The 22,201-nt window shown below is 48.9% G+C and overlaps 1 protein-coding gene across 1 annotated transcript in view; it reads right to left on the bottom strand.

Annotated features, from left to right (window-relative positions):
* The window catches only part of SKOR2 (SKI family transcriptional corepressor 2), a 44,801-nt gene extending 27,483 nt beyond the window's left edge, over window positions 1–17,318 (bottom strand). Inside the window, exons 1-3 of the mRNA XM_084832014.1 lie at window positions 14,925–17,318; window positions 8,422–8,482; window positions 7,908–7,982 (exon numbers count right to left, since the gene is read on the bottom strand). Of these exons, the coding sequence (XP_084688140.1) occupies window positions 7,908–7,982; window positions 8,422–8,482; window positions 14,925–17,318 (2,530 nt within the window). The remainder of the gene's footprint in view (window positions 1–7,907; window positions 7,983–8,421; window positions 8,483–14,924) is intronic.
* Between the last annotated feature and the right edge of the window lie 4,883 nt (window positions 17,319–22,201).

Consider the following 22,201-nt stretch of genomic DNA (forward strand, 5'->3'; position numbering starts at 1 on the left):
CAGCAGGTGACAATGGCAGTGGGAATGTGTCTACTGAGGGTGAGGCTGAGAAGGTGTCTACTGGCAGTGAGAAGGTGACTCCCTCAGGTGTCACTGAGGGAGGGGACCCTCTGATGGTGTTTTGCCCAAGGACCCTCAAAAACCTGGAGCTGACACTGCCCCTAAATATTGAACTATATACCAATATTAGGGCTAGATTCTTTAACAGGTAGATTAATCAACTAAACTTTAATTGGTAGATTAATCAACTAAACTTTAATTGGTAGATTAGTCAACTAAACTTTAATTGGTAGATTAATTAACTAAACTTTAATTGGTAGATTAATCAACTAAACTCTGACTTGAATAATTGGTGGAAGCCACATTCATTTACTGGAGCTACGAGCAAAGAGCACACTGGGGTTTGAGAATATCCGTGTACATGAACGGGGTCTGGAAAAGCACATGGGGTGGGGCACAGACCAGCGGGTGGTGTGGGGCTCTGCCCATGGCAGGCGTGTGGTCCTTGTGTGGAGTGAATTTGGCTCTCAAGCTGATAAAGATTCCTCACCCCTGATTTACAAACTACTTTGGCTATGGTGCATTACTGTACCTGAGAATGAAGGAAAAAACATTAAAGATGGTTCTTCCTTCTCGCAACGGATGGCTGTTTTGGTGACATGTTTCATATTTCATTCAACATTTAAATGGAATTGATCCATTAATTAAGATGAAGGCGCTTAATCAAGTAAAATCATTTAATTGGCTGACAGCTAATATTTCAATGAGAGATGTGGAACTATCATCTATGTATCTTGAGGGCTGTTTTAACACATGGCATTCACCATGTGGAAACCATTTGAAGAAGAGAGAGAGAAAAAAAATCTCTTGAATTATCCTCCATAACTTGTGGTCCATTAGGCAGATCTTTGAAATGGAAAACGTCCACACCAGTCTGGAGGAATCACACGACAATCCCTGCTACAATTACAGTGACAATGTGGAGGAAATACACCTAATTCTAAAAGAGATAAGGAACTATCCATCACTGCACCTATGACTCCCATCATTCCTTAAGGTTCTACCCTTATAGGCACCCTAGAAATAATTTCAGTTAGATAGATTCCCAGCCAGCACAGCAGATAGCTTGTGTTGTCTGGGGATTATGGTTATTGTAGTCCAACACATCAGAAGGGTTGGGGAAGGCCGCATGAGTCCATTTTAAATACTGTCTTCTAGTTAAAAAACAAAGAAGGAAAATCATAAGTAGCTGTTGGACCTGTGTTAACATAAGAGCATAAGAAGAGTCCTGCTGGATCAGACCAAGGGTTCATGTGGTCCTTCATTCTGTTCACACAGTGGCTGACCAGCTGCCCATGGGAAATCCACAAGCAACAGCACCCTCCCACCCATGTTCCCCAGCAACTGGTGTACATAGGCTCAGTGCCTCTGGTTCTGGAGGTGTTGATAGTCCTGCTATTGTTATTGTGGTTTACAAAATTGCTGGGGAACCTTGGGCCCATGGCCAAATCAGCCCACCTGGAGTCCCAATTCAGCCCTCTGGGGTTCTTCACACCCCCTTTTCCTGGCCACCCCCCCTTTTCCTTGATGGCTGATCATTTGGTGGATTTTCAGGTTTTGCATGCTCCCCCCCCCTTCTAAAAGGTTGAAATGCTCCTCCTAAGGCTCAGTTACTGGCAGTAACAGCTTTAAGTTAAAATAGGTGGGTATTTTGGTTTTTTGGCCCTGCCCATTTCACCTTTGGCCCCATCCTGGCATGCAGCCCGGAGAGCTTCTCCAGAATAGAATTCCACCTTCGGGCTGAAAGAGGTTCCTCACCCCGGTTTAAAAACTAACCCCCAAGGAATGCTCTTAACAATGAGCGGCTGTGGGGCGGGGGATGAAGATGGTGCCAATAGAGGCATTAAAAAAGCCTAATTGCCATTTGGCAAGCATTTTGCGGGGATGGAGGGTTTCACTGCTGGGAAAGGAAGAGCGAACCCACTTCTTCCTGTGTTCTGCACTCCCCCCCCAAACACAGCCCCCATGGAAGGCTTTCTCCAAGCCTAATGGTAATATGGGGGATCTGTGTGTATGTGTAAAGTTGAATGTGTATATATGTGTGTTATGTGTGTGCGCAAATGTGTATGTGTATGCAGGCCCGGCCCATCCTGTCTTACTGCCAGATGCAAGAAGCTGACCACCACCTGCCTGTTGGTTCCAAGCTGTGGGAAGCTCAGCCAAAGTCTCAGAACAGTTTGCTGAAGTCTCATGAAAGTTCAGGTGAGCTCTTGCAAGACATCAGCCAAGAGGGCAGGTGGCTGCTCCAGAGAGCCCTGCAAGCTGCTGTCTCTCTGTGGCAAATGCTGGAAGGCTGGAAGCGGCTGGAAGGGCTTTCAGTTGCACCCACTGGAGGTTGTAGCAGTGCAGTTTGTCACTCTTCCTGCTCTGCTCCCTGATGCATGAATGTGTGCATTGTATGTATTTGTGTCTGTGTCTGTGTGTGTAAGAGAGAGAGAGAGAGAGAGAGAAATTGCCAACACTTACTAGGGATGTTGGAGAAATTTGCAATGGGACCAAATGAGTTCAGACTTTCATGAATCTGACCTGTGGATTCTGCAGTGGACCAGCTTTCCCCTGTTGAGAGGATTCTGTGGGCTTGTGGACTGGGTTTCTAACATTCCCAAATTTTGTACAAATTTTGTCATAGAAAAATATGCTTTTTTTAAAAAAAAGCACACGGCCAAAATGTGCATTTCCCCATAGGCAAAAGTGTGAAAATGTTCATTTGGGGGGAATTTGAATGTTTTCACAAGTGCAAATTTGTGCAAATTCAGAAGCGAAAAAATATGACTCTGTCAATGGGTGGACGATGGAATGAAAGGTGCCTGACAATCTGCGAAACACAGATGGAACGGATTTTACACAATCTGTACATCCATAGCACTTACCCCACCCTGCTAGCATCCAGCTCCTGACATGTTGCCACCAAGGCCATGTGGCCCTCAGGCCAGCCCCTGGACAAATACATGGTTGTGGGCCTAAACCCATGTTTGCTCTTTTATTTTATTTTATTTTTATTTAATTATTGCATTTATATATGACCTTTCTTCCATCATGGAACTTAAGTTGGCCACATGTGGTTCCCAGGTGGTCTCCCCTCCAAGCACTGACCAGACCCAAACCTGCTTAGCTTCAGCAAGGAGGCTGCCTCATGTGCCTCCAGACTATGCCCTAGGACTATGCCCCTTTCCCTATTGGTTGGTTGGTTGGTTGGTTGGAGGAGTAACTACCCTCCTCTATGGCTTATGCAAATTAAGGCTCAATCCTATGCATGTTTAGACAGAAAAAAGTCCTACAACTCCCAGGATTCCCCAGCCAACTCTGGCTCCATCTTCAGTTTTTGTTGATGGATAGATTGATTCTGGAACAACAGACTGAAACATTTTCTCCCTGCCCAAACCCAGACCTGAGAAAAGGCTTAGGTGAGGATGACTCTTCAGTTGAAGAGCCTCACATTACTTAGCCTGAAGACCTTGTGGGACCCCCTGACCCTAGTGAGACTGCCAGACACCTCTAGCAATTGTGGGGAAGCTACACCAGGCCCTTCAACAGTGGTGGATCCCAAGGAACCCCCAGACAGGACCCCTGAGGACTATACCTTGCCCTTGGGGTCAGAGGAGGAGGCCAAACATCTGCCCAACCCTAGACCACACTGGCTCCAGAAGGAGGCACAGGCTGCCACTCAGAGACAAAGTGCACATCTCAAGAACTGTAGCAACTGGGCTATTTGGGAGTAAAGGACTCCTAGTGAGCAGGGCCCTCCTCATGAGGAGGACTTCTTCCAGAGGGCTCTGATGTGCCACAGATGAGTTCTGGGTGAGATTCCCAAAGCTCTAGCTTATAAGCCTTCAGCTGGGACTTACTAGCTGCTGGAATGACACTTTTATCCCAGCTTGCAGTACAGTGTTATACTTTGGACTGATCTAGTATGCTTCTGCGTTCCGGACTCCGGACTCTGCTTTTGGACTGTCCTGCTTTTGGATTGGTAATACTATGCTTTTGCCTGCCAGTTGACTTCACCTGCTTTGAATTGCCCTTTTTGCTGGACTGGCTTGCTGACTTCACTAAATGGACTTGCCCTTATTTTGCCATAGGGCTCAGCCCCAACCCAGCCATAGCAGGACAAGACCTGAATGCTTCAAGGGAAGGAGTTCCCATCTGCTGAAAAGTCTTTCATCTGATGACTTGGGGCAAGACCTATTGCCTTTAATGCTTGTGGATTGTTTTGTCTATATATACTCATAATTATTTAATGTAGACATATGGACAATAAATCTATGGACATAGGAATGCAGGAACATGCCTTGAAGCATGTCAGATTATTTGTCCATCTATCCCAGTATTGTCTGGTCTGACTGGTCCATCTATCCAAGTATTGTCTGGTCTGCTCTGACCAGGGTCTCAGGCAGTGGTCATTCACATAACCTGTTACCTGAATCTTTTTACACTGGAGATGCCAGGGATCGAACCTGGGACCTTCCGTAGGCAAGAAAGGTGCTCTACCACTGGGCTTCTCAGGGGCCACATGGCAAACCATAATTGAAAATGAGGGGAGCCTCAAAAAGATGTTTATCCTTTGGGGTGTTCAAACCAAGATTTTGGTTAAGTATGTATCTTGTGCCATCGTAAGAACATAAGAAGCGCCCTGCTGGATCAGACCAAGAGTCCATCTGGTCCAGCATTCTGTTCACACAGTGGCCAATCTGCTGTCCACCAGGAACCCACAAGCAGGGCATGAGTGCAACAGCACCCTCTGGCCCATGTTCCCCAGCAACTGGTGTACATAAGGCTCACTGCCTCTGGTCCTGGAGGTAGCACATAGCCATCAAGACTAGTAGTCATTGATACCCTTTTCCTCCAGGAATCTGTCCAACTCCCTTTTTAAGCCATCCAAATTGGTGTCCATCACTACATCCTGTGGTAGCACATTCCATAGTTCAACTATGTGCTGTGTGAAGAAGTCCTTTTATCTGTCCTGAATCTCCCACCAATCATCTTCATAGGATGACCCCGGGTTCTAGTATTATGAGCAAGGGAGAAAAATGTCTCCCTACCCACATTCTCCACACCATGCATAATTCTACACCTCTATCATGTCTCCCCTTACCCTCCTTTTTTCCAAGCTAAACAATCCCAACTGTTGTAACCTTCTCTCATAGTGGAGATGCTCCAGCCCCTTGATCATTTTAGTTGCCCTTCTCTGCACTTTTTCCAGGTCTACAATATCTTTTTTTAGGTGTGGTGACCAGAACGGTACACAGTATTCCAAGTGTGGTCGCACCTTAGATTTGTATAGGGTCAGTATGATGTTGGCAGTTTTATTCTCCATTCCTTTTCTAATTATGCCTAACATGGAGTTTACCTTTTTTACAGCGGCTGCACACTGGGTTGACATTTTCATTGAGCTGTCCACCACAACCCCAAGATCTCTTTCTTGGTCAGTCACTGCTCGCTTAGATCCCATCAGGCTATACTAGGTTGGAATTCCCCCACCCCCCGACATGCATCACTTTACACTTGCTTACATTGAACCGCATTTGTCATTTAGATGCCAATTCTTCCAATTTGGAGATATATTTTTGGAGCTCTTCACAATCCCTTTTTGTTTTAACCACCATAAACAATTTGGTGTCATTGGAAAACTTGGCCACTTCACTGCTCACTTGTAATTCCAGATCATTTATGAACAGTTTGAAAAGTATTGGTCCTAATACAGGTCCCTGTGGAACCCCACTATTTACTTCCCTCCATTGAGAGAATTTACCATTTATTCCTAATCTGTGCTTTCTGTTGTTTAACCAGTTACTGATCCATAAGAAGACAACATGCACAATGCTTTACAAAGGGCAACAGGATAGGTTTCTGCCCTGAGGAGCTTACAATCCAAATGTGGCAATGAATACAGCAGCCTTCCCCATCCTGGTGTCCTCCAGATATTTTGGACTCCAGCTTCCATCAGCCCCAGCCAGTATGACCAATGGTCAGGGATGATAGGGTTTGTAGTCCAAAACATCCGGAGGACACCACATTGGGGAAGGCTGGTTTAGAAGAGAAAGATGAGAAATTTGTGTTGGATCTGGGTGCAGACAGGAATTCAAGGAGGGTCTGTCAGCTACCAAAGGTGCAATCCTATGCATATTTACACAGAAAAAAATTCTACAAGTCCCAGCATCCCCCAGCCAGTGCAACGCTAGAGTCCATCAGATTGGTCAGTTGCATCTGAAAGCTTATGCCATAATAAATGTGTTAGTCCTTAAGGTGTCACAAGACACTTTGATGTATTCATTTCCTGGGTGAATGGGTGGCCATTCTAGTCTGTTGCAGCAAAAATAACAAAAAAGTCTTGTAGCACCTTAAAGACTGACAAATGTATTTTGGCATAAGCTTTTGTGGACTTATGCCAAATAAATTTCTTAGTCGTTATGGTGCCACAAGACACTTTCTTGTTTTTTATGTGTCCTCTTGTGTGTGTGTATCTATCTCCAGTAATCTTACTCATATATGACATATAATGCTATAATGTAGGAAGACAAGTATGGATCTGGAACTGCGTTTTCCATCTATACATGTGCTTCCATTTATCAAAATGTGCTGCAGTACAAGGAGCCAAGAAACATACAGAGTCTTCTTAATAATTTACTCCAGACCATTTTCCTGCTGATACTTGGCTCCCTGATGAGCCATTTCACAATACTCTGGAAATAATCAGGCCAGATTATCCCTTGCCCCACTCTAATATCAATTTCCCTTTTTTGTCATCTATTCACTTTATTTAAAAGGATATTGTTTCCTCTTCCTTCCCCTACATCCCCTTTCAAACTGGGCTTTTTATTCACGTGAAATCTTTAGAAGGACTTCGCCTTTTGCAGTGGGACAAAGGTGCAACCACACTGAATCAGTTTGGTTTTTAAAAAAGAAAGAAGTTTCTGAATTGTACTTGCTTATATAAAATTTCTTTAGGATCCCATTTTCATCAGCAGCCTTACACTCCACTTGCATCTCTCTCTCTCTCTCTCTCTCCCAGGCTTGCTCTCTCTGTCTCATTTGACAGGCAAATTTGCAGACATAGCCTCGGGATAACAACCTCGTTTGACAGTCAATTAACCGTGAATAGTCAAAGCCAAGACAGTTTGCATTACATAAATGGAAAATTAGATTCCCTTTCTCTCTCTCTCTCTCTCTCTCTCCCTCTCCCAAGAAACAAAACCCCCTTTCCTTATAACCCTCCCTGGCAATAGACAACTTAGTATCAAAACTTCTAATCACGTCTTTCCCTCCCCCCTCCCCCCCAAACCCCTTGGAGACATTTAGCAATCAGTAAAAGGTGGTTCCATTTAATTTGTATAATGTAATTTTTGTCAATGTATTATACATTTTGTGTAGAGATCATTATCACGGAGATAATATAAATGTTGCCATAGATCTCATAAAACACCTTTAATGTCTCTCTGACAGATATTAAAAGCAATAAGCTGTGATCCTTTTTAATGGAAGGTTTCAAAGAGAACATTTCAATTATTGTCATTTTATGTTTTTTCCCCCCACCAGCCTGCTCTATTGTGTAACCTGATATATTCCCGAAATTTCCTGCTGAAATATGCCCAGCAATTAATAATCTTATTGCTATTAACACCTACTTGCCCCTCCCAATTTACATTTTCCCTTAGTTATTATATCTATCTGGGATGGGGTTTTTTTTGTTTGTTTTTTAATCCTTCTACAAAATATTCAGTCATTTGATTAGGAATTTTAAGGCTGAAGCCTTATGCACACGAACTTGGGAGCAATCCCGATTGAACTGATTGGGGTTTACTTCTGAGTAAACATGGTGGGATAGAGCTGTAATCACCCCCTTCTGAGTTTACCTGCTATATTTCTCCAGAAGTCTCCTCCCGGATGTTCGGAATCTGTGATGAAAAAAGTGTGTTCTTTGTTCTTATCTAAAAACAAAGAAACAAAACAAAATGAAAATGAAATATTCCAAAAGATCAGGACGTAGCCCCCCCCCCCCCAAAAACCTGGGGAGGGAGTGGTGGAAAGATACAATCCAGCATGTAATGGTTTGGACTTACAGAAAGAAAGACGTGTTAAATTAGATTGCCACACCGTATTCACAAATTATTATGTTAAGTTGATTGATATAGATAGTGATGAGTATATTTTAATCAATGTAATTTGTGTGTGTGTGTGTGTGTGTGTGACAAACACACATATAAATACTTTTATGATGTATCACGGATTTGAGCTTTTCCCGTAACCAAATTCAATAGCAAAAATCCAATGGCAACATTCAAGGGCACAACCGGATCTAGGCCCGCGATTGCCTGTTAGTCAATTTCTCTTGGATCTGAAAGAAAATACAATCCCTTCGTGTCTTGCCTGAGAAATTATTTTCCTTGGAGGATACGACGACTTGGTTTCCGTCTTTGCTTTTCTGGACCTGCCAGGATGCAAACAAACAGACAAACGCGAATTAAAAAACAACAACAACCCAATTTAATCGATGAGCAATTAACAGGAAAGGGAGGACAGCAGCAGAATAGGAAAAAGGGGGAACCGGACAGTAATATGGGTGATGTTGGTTGGATCTCCACGTCCTCGGGGTGTTATTTGGGAGAGACAGATTAGCAACAGCCCCAAACGGGTCTCTTCTATGGGGAGGGGTCGCACTCACAAATGACTGCAGGAGACGAAGATAGAGCCCAAGGCGGTTCTCACAGTGGAAGCTGGTGACTCCGATTTCGGTGGGGCTGTGAATCTATTCTGGGTTTCAGCTCAAATTAGCCAGAACTCTAAAGGGCCTGACCAAGGTGCTGAACCTATTCTGGGGGGATTCAGCACCTTGGATAGCTTTTTTTTTTAGAGTTCTGGCTGAAACGCAGAGTGGATTCACAGCCCCACCGAAATCGGAGTTCTCATCCCGTGGCTTGAATTGCTTCCCGTGGGATCCTGTCCAGTGTGGATGTTGTAGATCCAAAGCACACCCCTCTTAAGCAGGAAGCCCCTTTGACCTCAGTGGGACCCACTTTCGATCCTGCCCAGTTCGTGTCCCTGAAAAAGCCCGGCAGCGGGAGAGCGTTCCATGCATTTCAGTTGAAAGCCGCAGGAGGCTGAAAGAGGAGCTTAAATGTACTGCCGGATAGTGCCTCGTCGTGCTTACTCGGAAGTAAATCCCGTCCATGGCACTGGGCCGCCCAGTGAAGACGGTGGCCCCGCTTCATGGCCGCGAGGTTGGGGGGAACCGTGGCTCCTCAGATATTGTCGGACTCCAACTCCCATCGGCCCAGCCAGCACGGCCAGTGATGATGGGAGTTGTAGTCCAAAACCATATGAAGGGCCAAAGGATGCCCCACCACTGGGTTAGAGAAACTCGTGGCCGAGAAGAATCAAGGCCTATTATTCGCCATCTCACTGGAAGCCAGTGGCAGCTGGGGGCTCCGATTTCGGTAGGGCTGTAAATCCATCCTGGGTTTCAGACAGAACCATCCAGAGCACTAAAAGAGCCATGCAAGGTGCTGAAACCTATAACCAAAACGGGTTAAGCACCTTGGATAGCTCCTTTACAGTTCTGGCTGGTTCTGACTGAAACCCAGAATGGATTTACAGCCCCACCGAAATCGGAGCCCCCAGCCGCCACTGTTGGAAGCCTTCCTGTATCATGGCGGTATAGCTCTGTATATACTTGATGCTGGAGAAACACACGAAAATTCAGGATGCCCTCGCATTTTCAAGCTGCTTCTGAGCGCTTCAGGGAACCATCTGTTCAGCCCACTATGGGAAACCGAGGGTGCGATCCAGATTTAGCCATACTTAGAGTGGGACCCATTGACTAATTTCAGTTCCATTAGGTTGTATCCAATGTTGGTCCTACTTAGAGTTGAACTTAGCTTAAAGCCCATTGAAACGAATGGGCTTTAAGTTAGACTGACATTGGATACAATGTATTGGATACAACCCATTGATTTCAATGGGTCTAAGTATGACTAAATCTGGATCCAGCCCAATATTTCTGGGCTGTACACGGACTCAGCTTGAGCTGATGCGCAGGCGATTCTTCTGTGATTATGTTCCCGAGGCTGTGTTCCTACAGGACCTTACTCCGGAGAAGGGCTATTGAAATCAGTGGGGTTTGCTCACAAGGGAATATATGTTAGGTTAGGGCTCAGATTGGTAAAGGGAACCAAAGTGATGGCAAAGAGGGGATCCCGTCCCCCTGCTTTGTGTACGAGTTAAAGGGTACCGATCCATATTAGATAGAAGTAAAAAAAAAAAAGCACCGCCAGTGACGAAGTGATTACGAAGAATTGCTTAAGGGGAGCCCTAAATGGATCGATTGAAACCTATTAAAGCCGATGTGGTTTATCGCTAACAGCTCCCCCCCCCCTAGTTAACAGTGTAATCCTATACCTGTCTACTCAGAACAGTAAGGTTCATTGAGTTCAATGGGACTTACTCCCAGGCCACTGTGTATAGGATTTAAACAGACAAAGATAGCATATAAGAAAAACAAAAAACAAAAACCCAAACCACAGTTGGGGAATGACTTTATTAGGGCCAACCAATATCTTTATTCGGACCAATTGGGTTGGTCTTAATAAGTTTATTGCCCAACTGTGGATTTTGTGTATAGGATTGTATCCCGGGTCCTTCTTATCCTGCTATTGTTGTGTTTTTAACTGTGTTTTAATGCATTTGTTTTATTATTGTTTTAATCCACTTTCACTGACACTGCCTTGAGTGCCATTTTTCTTGGTAGAAAGGTGGGGTACAATCAGTCAAACAAAATAAATCAGTTAGGGCTGCTTTCTTCTGCACACATACCCTGGCAATGATCCCGCATTGAATGCAGTGGACGGTACTTCTGCGTAAACATACAAAGGATCTGGCCTTTGTCAGAACCAGTCAGAACTCTAAAGGAGCTATCCAAAGTGCGAAGACTTCTGACTGAAACCCGGAGGAGATTCACTGCCCCACTGACATCAGAGCCACCACCCTCCACTGGGCACCCTTGGTTCCGATGGTGCCACTAGGTTTGGCGTTCAGGGAGAAGTCCAGGACCCTGCATCTCTGGAGGGGACCCAGGGGACCACCTGGAGAGCGACAGGTGACGGGGGCAGTGGCAAAAAATTCCAGTGTCAACTCCTGGGCAGGCGGGTGCTTTCTGGGGCTGACCCTACCTGGTGCAGCAGCTTTTTTCTTCTTGTTTTTTTTTTTTTTTTAACATCTCAAATATTTCTACCCGTCAAATGGCACTGATTCGTAAGTAAAAGTGCACTCTTACGGATATTTAGACGGGGAAAAAAGTCCTACAGTTCCCAGCATTCCTCAGCCAACATGCTGGGAGTTGCAGGATTTTTTTCCTGTCTAAACATGCATAGGATTGCATCCTAAATTTATTTGGCATCAGGGCAGCAGAACCAAGCTCCATTTTATTCCTCTAGCCATGATGGTGCTACGATTTAAGTGAGTTTAAAATGCAAACCTGCACATGCTCAGAGTATTCCCCCCCCCCAGAGTTGGCAAAACATGGTTCTCTCTCTCTCTGCTGTAACACAGGGGTGGGCAGAAAGTAGATCTCCAGATGTTTTGGATTTCAACTCCCAGCATTCCTCACCATTGGCCATGCTGGCAGGGGCTCCAGTGCAAAACATCTGGAGATCCACCCATCCCTGGAATGTAGAAACAGTTGTAAAGCATGGGATTGGACTTGGTGGGGGGGGGGACAGAACTGTGCTTCAGAACTGGAGCAATGCCCATGGCCATCTTAAGAGGGACCCCATAAGAATATTAATTCCAGGATCTAAAATTACCCAGGTGTGCCACTGAGTAGAACCGTCCCTTGTTCCTCTCCACCTGTTGCACTCAGAGACAGATTCTCTCTACAGCTGGTGGTTGCATATCTATCCTTCATTACTAACACCCATTGATAGGCTTTTCCTCCCCCAATCAGTCCAATTGCCCTTTAAAGCCATCTCAACCAGAGGGCATTGGCATCACCACACCATGTGGCAAGGAGTTCCATAGGTCAGCCATGCGTGGTGGGAGGAAGAATTTCCTTTGGTCTGTCCTGGATCTCATGCCAATCAGTTTCCCTGGATGACTCCATAATATTCTGGCATTGTAGGTGCTTCCAGAGGACAGACAGATCCAACTGTTACCAGTCAAAAGGCATTGTGCTGTGCAGCTGTTCCTTTCCTTAATAGATTGCGGGTAGGATAGTAAGAAAAAAAGACAGAAGAAACGGTGCAAAAGCACTGGAGGGCTACAAATGGAAGACCTCTGGACTCAGGGAAAAAGAATCAGGATTGTCTCCAATGTTAGTCCTACTTAGAATAGACCCATTCATTTCAATGGGACTACTCTACATAGGACTAACATTGGAGACAACCCTAATTCTCCCCATTCATTTCAATGAGTCTACGATAAGTAGGACTAACACGGAGTACAACTCTCAGTGCCTGAGGCAGGGTGGTAGCGCAATAAAAGCCTGGGGTTGTCTCCAGTGTTGGCCCTATTTAGAGCAGACCCATTGAAATGAATGGGACTTAAGTTAGACTAACATTGGATACAACCCCTAGTCTGGGGGCACCCTATGAGAGAGGGAGATAAACTTTTTGCTCCCCACTTTTTTCACCCCATGGCATAAGTGTATAAACCTCTGTCATCCCCACCCCCAGCCTTTTTATGTAAATGTAAACAGAAGAAAGCCCAAACTTTGCAATCATTCTTCCTAGAGCAGTCGCTGTTTTAGCTCTCAGGCGCTGATCATTTTGGTTTCTCTTTTTCTGCCCCCTTTCCCGTTCTACAGTATCCTTTTTGAGATGCGCCGGTGGCCAGAACCTGACACGGTATTCCAACGCAGGACTTGGCCTAGATGATGATCCTTCTGGATTCTAAATCATGGAAGTAGAGCAGCTCCAGACTTGTGAGATGGACTTTGTCTTTCGAGGTCCGGCAACTGGAGCCAAGTGCCGAAGAGAGGCACAGGAAGGTGTCCGTAGAATTGTGGAATGAGGTGCCTCTGAGAGCACATGCTCAGCCCGAGAATGTGTTTTCTGCGTCTTGCACACACAAATCCTTTCACACATCCACAAAACTACTCCCCACCCCGCCCCCTCTCAAGCTTTCTTGATTTTAGCAGCTTAATTTAGGATGGAAAAAAGGCTTTTTGTTCTCACTGTTGTTAAACCATTGCAAATCGGGAATCCTTGCTGATCTATTAGAAATCACATGGAGATCTTCTAGGAGGTCTTGATCTAATCATCTACCCCTGCCTGAACTAGAGTACATCTGTCACAGACAACAGAGTAGGTAGCAAACCAGTTTCTAGGCTCTGCTATATTTTAGGTGGTTCTTCATGCCAATATCATCATCACCATCGCCTAGCATTTCAGGGAGAAGAATTTGAGCCTAGTTTCTCCCCTGACAGGCTAGTTTTCTGCACGAAGAGAGAGAGAGAGAGAGAGAGAGATCTATGGAGCTTCCAGACATGTGATCCCACCAGAAGCCATTAAGCCATTAAGGTAAGGTATGGTGAACAGATGTATAGGTCCCAGATATAGATTTCGCCAGCTCTGGGAAAACAAAACAAAACAAAACAAAAAAAAAACAGTGGAGGCTAAAACAAAACAAACCTCTGCTGAAAATATTATGCCTATCTGGCTTGGTGACCCTCAGAAATGTAATTCATACCCAGAATGGAACTTCAGAGTAGCCCTGTTAAAGTCAGAGGGGCTACTTCAAACTGTGCGACTTTAGAGGCCAGAGAAGAACCCAACCCTAAGGCTGCTTACTCACGAGTAAGTCCCACCACTTTCCAACGGAGTTTCTCAGGCAAGTGTGTATTGGATGGCAGTTTTACAGCACAAGCCCCCCCCGTGAGTCTACTCAGAAGTAAATCCCACTGTGTTCAATGGAGCTTGCTCTTAGGTAAGAAGGTACAGGGTCTCCACCTAACAAAGCCCGAATGGATTTTAGTTGGTGTACCTCAGCTTCTGGAACGAGTGGCAGAAAAACTGGTTCGAATGAAGAGGATTGCAGGTGAAACTAGGTTTGTGGATTACAGGTTTGCCTTTCAAGGCGCCCCTCCCCCTATTTTGGGACTGTGCCCAATTGGCAGTGGCATGGTAGGACCCCCCCCCCCCCTTGACTCCAGCGAAGCCTCACTGGCAAGGAAAGGCGCTCGACTCAATGTAACTACTTCCACATCCCATTGCTTTCTGTGGGGGAAAGTTAAGCACTTGCTTCCAGGGAGATAAATGGGACCTGAAACAGGCCGGATGGTCCCCAGCGTCGTGTAGGAGGGGTGGTCAGGCGCTTTGGAAATATTGGGCTATTTATTTGAAAGCAACGTTATCAGGTGCGAGAGAAGACCCTGGGCATGATCCATCCCAAGCCAATTGGGGGCGGGTGGGGGGAGGGAGAGAGGGAAGCCGGCTTGTAGATCTGTCTCACTGGGTTGAACGCTCTAAGTGAGACTAACGTTGGATGCAAGGCACGGGCATCAACAGGGCTAAAAGGGGCTCAGCTTGGGCCGGCTCGAGCCCCCCGTTTTCCAGACCCCTCCCTCGGGAAAGGTGTGTGGGGAGGTGCGGGTGGGGCGCCGGCCAGGGCTGAGGGTTGCCGTCCAGCCGACCAGCAGTTTGAACTGACGCGAGAAATCGGCCTCTGCGGGAGGAAGGCGAACGGCCGCCCCGCTGCCTCTCTGCGCAGGAGAGAAAGCCTGCGGGATTTCGTTTCGGCGGGGGCGGGGGCGGGGGCGGGGGGAGCCCCTCCGCGATCCATCTTCCCCCGCCCGCATCTGGAAGCGGCTCAGCCTAGAGGTGCATTTCAATAAAAATAATTGGCTTGAAGGAGCCTAGCGGGGGGGGGGGGGTATTTACATCTTTGTACGGCGGCGGCTCCTCCTCTGATGGATGGTGCGCTGGGCTGCTCCCGCCGCTGCCCCCCGCTTCTGGGGGGCAGGTGGGCGGCGGAGGAGGAAGGGGCAGCAGCTGCTCGGAACGGGGCGGTCCAGATTTCTCCTCCTCTTGAGCCGGCCTGCAGGAGGCCGCAGGATAAGGCCCGGCCGGCGGAGCCAGGGCGGCCGTAGCGCTCGGCCCGTCGCGGACGGCCGCCTTGTCCGTCAGTCCTCGGCTCTGGAGGGAGCGCCTGGGGCCCCCGGCGGGATGCGCCGCCTCCGGCTCCCCCCGCCCCCCCTCCTCGTCCCCGTCCCCGTCCCCGTCCCCCTCCTCGGGTTGCTTGTGACTCTCGACGTCCACCTCCGGCTCCTCCTCCTCTTCCTCTTCCTCCTCCTCCTCTTCCTCCTCCTCCTCCTCCTCCTCGCTGCTGTCCTCGCTGGGGTAGCTGCAGCTGGTCCCCCCGGGGGAAAGAAGGCGGTGCCCCGGCGGCTGGACGGGGCGCTCGCAGCCCGCCGGCTCCCGCTCGGGGGGCAGCAGCAGGAGGGGCGGGGGCGAGGAGGAGGCCCGAGGCTGGTGGTGGTGGTGGAGTTTGGCCAGGCTCTCCGCGTCCTCCTTGCCCCCCACCGGGCGGAAGGCGCTGGAGTGGCGGTAGGAGGAAGCCCCTTTGCCCCGTGGCTGCCCGTCCAGCGGGTGGGGCTGGTGAGCCGCGGGGCCGCGGGGCCCTCCGCCCTCGGCCGCGGGGGAACACGCGGCGTCGCTGCCGCCGCCGCCGTCGAAGGCCCGCGGGTCCCTGCCTCCGCCGCTGCTGCCGCTGCCAGCTTGCGGGGCGGCCGCCGCGGGGGGAGTGCCCAGCCCCGCGACGGCTCCCCCTTCGCTGCCGGGGTCGGCCAGGTCCAGAAAGGCTTGGCGCAGCAAGCTGGGGCCCTCCCCGGGCAGCGCCGAGCAGCTGGGCGGCTGCGCGGGGGGCTGCAGGTAGGTGGGCAGCCCCGGCAGCCCCCCCGGGGCCCGCGGCGGCCAGAACATGCAGAAAGGCGGGTAGAAAGCCGCGGCGGCCGCCGCCGCGTCCTTCCTGGTGCCCGGCCAGAAGAGGCCGGAGAGTCCCGCTCCGGCGGCCGGGGCGCCCCCGGCGGCGGCTTTGTGGCCCGCGGGCCCGGCTTGGCCGCCGACGGCCAGCGCCTCGGCGTCCTCCTTCTTGTGGCAGAGGCTGAAGGCGGCGGCGGGGAAGCCGTAGGGGTGCGGGAAGAGCCCCCCGCAGCCCGGGAACTTCTGCAGGACGCCGCCGAAGGACGAGCCTTTGCTGGGCACCGGGATGACCGGGTAGTTCCGCGCCGCCTTGCCCGCCCCGCCGCCGTGCGCCGCCGCGGCCGCGGCCGCCGCGGCCGCCGCCACCGCCTCCTGCAGCTCGTCGTCGTCGTCGAAGCGGCCGCGCTTCTGGTGCAGGTCCGGGGGCGGCGGGGGCGGCGCGCCCAGGAGGTGGGGGCTCAGCAGGCCGCCGCCGACGCCCACCACGGCCGCCTTGACGGCGCCCAGCGGGTGGCAGTGCGGCGCCGAGCCCGCGGCGCCCGAGCCGGCGCCGGAGGGCTGCGCGTGGTGGTGGTGCTGCTGCGAGGCCTGCGGCAGGGCCCGCTTGCGGCTGCCGCCGTTGAACATGGCCTTGACGTCCTCCCAGGCGAAGACCAGCTCGTCCTGCGGGGCCTTGTCGGTGAGCTTGAGGTGGCGCCGCCACGAGTTGAAGTTGGCGGCGTCGGGCTGCGTGTACTTGGCGTCGGGCGTGCGGTGCGAGTGGAAGATGAACTTGTTGGGCGAGAAGTACATGCTGCAGTAGCTGCACTTGATGCACTTGGCGCGCGAGCTGTTGTAGCGCGCCGGGATGAAGCTGCCGCGGCAGCCCCAAGCGCACTCGTGCGACACGTCGAAGGCGAAGTTGTCCGGCAGCTTGGGCGGCCGGTTCTCGCCCAGGAAGGACTTGCACAGGCGCTCCGCCTCGCGCTTGGTGATCATGCCGCAGCGCCGCGACGAGATGGGCATGGCGCCGGCCCGCCGCAGGATCTCCAGCTGCACGGGCGTGCACTGCACGCACGTGATGCCCAGCGCCACGCGGCGGTTGTGGATCTCGTTGTAGCTGAAGTTCTTCAGCAGAGTGTTGGAGATCTGCGCCAGGCACAGCCGCTCCTGGCCGTCGATCACCAGCGACACGATGGGGATGCCGTACAGGATCACTTGGCCCACCTGGTTGGGCTTCATGGCGCCCGCGTGCGCGGAGCCGCGCGGCGGAGGGGGCGGCGGCGGCGGCTGGCTCAGGGAGTCCGCCGGGAAGGCGTTGGTCGGCGCGGCCAGCAGGAGCTCGGTAGGGCCTGGCAAGGGGCTGCTGGCCATGGTCCTGGGGCCCGGGAGGCTCCTGGGCAAGCTGCAGCGGGGAGAGAGAAAGCACGCCATGAGGACTAGCGCCGTGCGCACGACGCTTGAAAGGGGTGTACAAGCAGCGGAAGCTGGTGGCGCCTATGTCAGTGTGTGCGTGAATCCGCACTGGGTTTCAGTCAGAACTCGAAAAGGAGCTATCCAAGCTGCTGAATCCATTTTGGGGGTAGGGTTCAGCACTTTTGGTAGCTCCTTTAGAATTCTGGCTGAAACCCAGAGCGGATTTACTGCCTCACTGAAATAGGAGCCACCAGCCCCCACTGGATAAAAAAAACCCTCAGTGTGGGAGCCTTCCTTAAAATAGTGAAGAACGTGCAAGATAATCTACAACAGGGGTGGGCAACTTGTGTCCCTCCAGATGTTTTGGCTTACAATTCCCATGATCCCTCACCATTGGCTATGCTGGCTAGGGCCTATGGGAGTTGTAGGCCAAACCATCTAGAGGCCACAAGTTGCCCACACCTGATATGCAGTTTAACAAGCTGCAGCTGACCGTTAGCATTTTAAAGATTCTATTTCCATTCCAGGGTGTTACTTATCATCACAACAACACACCAGCATCAAAAGAGCATCAGCAAATGAACAGGATGAGCCCTTTACCTGTAGCCCCAGTGAATCCAGTTGGCTCTGTTGCATTAAAACCACACTGTCCCCCATCCCTCAGTTAAAACTGTACGGTGCAATCCTGTGCCTGTTTACACAGAAGTAAGACACACTTGGTAGTGGAATTTGCTCCCAAACATAAGTGTGTGTGAATAGGATTGCAGCCATGTGGCATGTCTGCTCAAAAGTCAGCCCCATTGAACTAATGAGACTTCTGCTCAGGTAAGTGTGTATTCCTAGACTGTGGCCTTAGAGTAAGTCCCACTGAACTCAGCAGGGCTTTTGAGTAGACACATATAGATTACACAGCACATCCTATGCATGCTTCCTCAGGAGGAGTGAGCCCTATTGCTATATTCAGTACACCTCATTCACAGGTAAGTGTGCCTAAAGTGTAAACTTTAGATTTGTAGTCCCAATCAGGACACATTTCAGAATAGTAGCCTGTTAGTCTGTTGGATCAAAACAACACAGAGTCTTGTAGGACCTTAAAGACTAATTAATGTATTGTAGCACTAGCTTCCCTAACCACCTTGAGATGATGCACTGCATACTCCCAAGGGTGCACCCCCATGATTTCTAAGCTGCAGAAATGCCCTCCCCTTCTGTTAGTCCTAGGTGTGGGCAAAGAATTAAGCAGGGGGCGGACATTGCCTCTCCCTCCCATCATTGTAATAACTGCCCCTGAAATGTACCATTGTCCATAATCTTTCAAACTTATCTTTACCATCATAAGGACTAGAAACTAGGTTGTTGTTGTTGTTTTAAAGAAGGACACACACACGAGGTTGTCAAGACACTGAATTCCATGCCATATACCAAAAACTAACCTTACACATAATTGTAGAATTGCAATAATTAATATATATAAGTAACTCTGGTCATGGGGAAATTGTTAATACTAATTGCTACCAGTGCATGGCAGCTTGTACTGGTAGAGGCAACAATGGTCCACCTGAGGACCTCTGTCTGGGCTGTACCATTTCAGACTGCAAATTGGGACTCATATAGATTGAACACTCTACCACCCCCGCCTACCCCCTTCCATTTCCAAAGCATTCAGGGAGCTGGATTATAGGTAGTTTTCTATGCGCAGGGAACTGTTTTGTATGGAAGAGCATCCATCAATAGCAGTCTGAAGTGGTACAGCCCAGACACAGATTTACCACTGCAGTAAGAACTGGGCCAGTGAATGACTCCAGGCTTAGTACATTACATATTTCGGGTTGAGGTCATGTATTCCATTCCTTGTGACTTCACCCTTGTTTTGACGCCAGATATCAGAGCCAGGAATGTTATATATTGAACAAACCAATAGATGCCTTTTGCAATCTAGCACAGCTTTGACCCACTTGAGACCTTGGACCTGTGCAAGATGAACTGTGTTCTCCCTCTTGCCCAACACAATAAAAGACAGAAGTAGAATTAAAGGGAGTTATTAATATATACTAAACACACCACCCATGCACCCTGCTCCAGAATTAGTGGAGTGAAGCTTTCAGCTCAACCATCTTTCAGGTATACCCTCAATCAGCTTTAAGCCCATGTGAATCCATTTGATCCAGATCATAATATAGGCAGGAGGGGATCATGTTCTTAGTCCCTGATCTGGCCCTCTCACCTATGACTTGCCTCCTAGTTGCAAACTGCAAACCAGGGGTGGGTAACTTGTGGCCTTCCAGATGTTTTGGCCTATAACTCCCATCATCCCTCACCATTGGCTATACTGGGTAGGGCTGATGGGAGTTGTAGGCCAAAACATCTGGAGGGCCACATGTTGTCCACTCCTGCTGTAAACCCTCTGGGGCAGAGAGCTTAACATGTCTCAGTTAAATTTCTAAAATGAAAATTGCATGACCGTAACACCCTCTAACAGGGATGGCAATCTCCTCTATTATCATAACAGAGGGCATTTTATTCTCAACCAACCAGTGGTCTGGATTCTGGAAGCACAGGATTGTATCCAATGTTAGTCTGACTTAAGTCCCATTCATTTTAATGGGTTTACTCTAAATAGCAGTGACATTGGATACAGCCCATAGTTTCCTACAGGACCCACTCTCTCTATGATGAGTAGTCCATCATCACTAAATCTTACTGGCTAAGGGCTTCACACTTGCATAGCACATGCAACTGAATATGTGTAGGCATTCAATACAAAACTCAGGGAGATGCGACAATAAAGTATGAATCCTCTATGGCAGGGGTGGAGAGATTTCAGGCTTGCCAGATCTTTCTTTGTTTTTGTTTTTTACAACAATCTAAAGACATCTAATTGGAGTCAAGCACAAAAGAGTGGCTCAGGATGAAGGACATGATCAAGGGGCTGGAGCTTCTCCCCCTATGAGGGAAGGTTACAACAGCTGGGTTTGTTTAGCTTGGAAAAAAGGAGGGTAAGGGGAGACACGATAGAGGTGTACAAAATTATGCATGGTGTGGAGGATGTGGACAGGGAGACATTTTTCTCCCTTGCTCAAAATATTAGAATCCAGTGGGGTCATCCCATGAAGCTGAGTGGTGGGAGATTCATAAATGGCTGCATTTAGGTTAATCTAACAGCTTTACGGCCGCAAATGGCATCCACTACTTCATTTGTGTCCGGAGTTAGTCCCTCACTCAGCCAGCGATACGGCACGGCAATGGCAGCTGGCCTTATCGCCAGCGATGCGGAGCCGGCGGCCAGCTCTGCAGGATTGCCGTGGAGTGGAGCCAGCTCAGACGGATTCTGGGGGGAGGGATGGATTGCCTCCCCCTATAGGCAGATTCCCACCCAGACCAGCAGGTAGGGAATCCGCCCATCCCCATCCCTAGCTTTCAGTAGCAGAACTGAGCTCACAGTCCTTTCACCCCCAAATGCACTCCTGATTTCCCTCTAAAGGTTTCTTCATGTCAACAATCTTATTTAGAGAAGGGTGAGGGGGGGAAGAGAGGCTTTTAAAATAGCTGCTATACTTAAATGATTGAGCATCATGAACCCCTGCCCTTCTACATCAAAGCATCCAGAAATCTACCAGATCAGGTCATTTTAGACCCTGGACTCTTACGAGGGCCCCTTTTAGAAGGCCATGTGTACTGCATCAGTTGTGAAGCACACAGCTAACATTGCTGTTTGCCCCAAACCACTGTACTATGCTTTAGAACTGCTTCAAGACAGAGATTTGCATTTTAAACTCACTTAAATCCTAGCACCATTATGGCTATAGGAATAAAATGGAGTTTGCTTCTGCTGCCCTGATGCCTGTATAATCTGACACTTTCTGGGTGATCCCTTGGGCTGTGAAGCCTGGACTTCAGTCCCATGGTTCACCCCTGGCTGGACCACGCATTAGGTCCCAATCCACTTTCGGGCCACCCCAGCTCTACGAGAAACAGACAATTCTAACTTTCTTTTCTTTTCCTTACACAGGAAGAGGATAAAAGGTATTAGGGTCAACAGCAAATGGGTAAAAGTTAGTGTAGGTCACGGGCTGGCTAAACAAATGAGTTATGAACCAGGAAGCCCCAACTTCAACTCTTGCCCCTGCTGTAAACCCACTATGTAGCACTAGACAAGCACGAACTCTCAATCTCAATCTGAAATACAGGGATAATAATAAAACCCAACCTCACAGGGGCTGTTATGAGAACCAATTAACTACAAAATCTATGAAACTCTTTTGCTTTAAACAGCTATTTTAATGTTGTTTTGTTGGCCGGCTGTGGCCCATAGGCAGCCCATTAGCCAACCCCTGCCATCTTCCTCTGAAGTCCTGGTAGGCAGAGAGTGCAAATTATAAATCAAATAAGTAACTCTCCCTCCCAGTCTCAGAGAGGGTGGGAAGGATGCAGTCATGGTTGGAAGAAGCCCATTTTTACCCTTGCTACCAGGGGCATTACTAGGCACTTAAAAGTTTTAGGGCCCAGACCCATGGGACACAAATCTGCAGAAAATCTGCATATGCTAATTTATATCTACATATGCACATTTAGAAAGAATTACTAAGATTTTTTAAAAATTTCAGAGATGGCAAGGGCAGCCAATTCATTTCTCATCCAAATCATCTCAAATAAAATAAATTCTTCAATTAGGTTGTGCTCTGACCCAGATCGTCTCAAACCAATGGACATTTTCTTCCTAAATGTAATTGCCATGCAGCAGAGGTTTTTTTTTTTTTTTTTGAGGGAGTGAGGGTGTTGCAGCATATCCCCCTTGAAAATTTCCCCCAGCAAGGCAATTAAGCTGAGAAAAAAACCTTCCA

This window comes from Heloderma suspectum, chromosome 2 (genome assembly GCF_057233095.1).
Source record: "Heloderma suspectum isolate Gila_16-S chromosome 2, 16-S_ref, whole genome shotgun sequence".
In the NCBI taxonomy this organism is placed as follows: Eukaryota; Metazoa; Chordata; class Lepidosauria; order Squamata; family Helodermatidae; genus Heloderma; species Heloderma suspectum.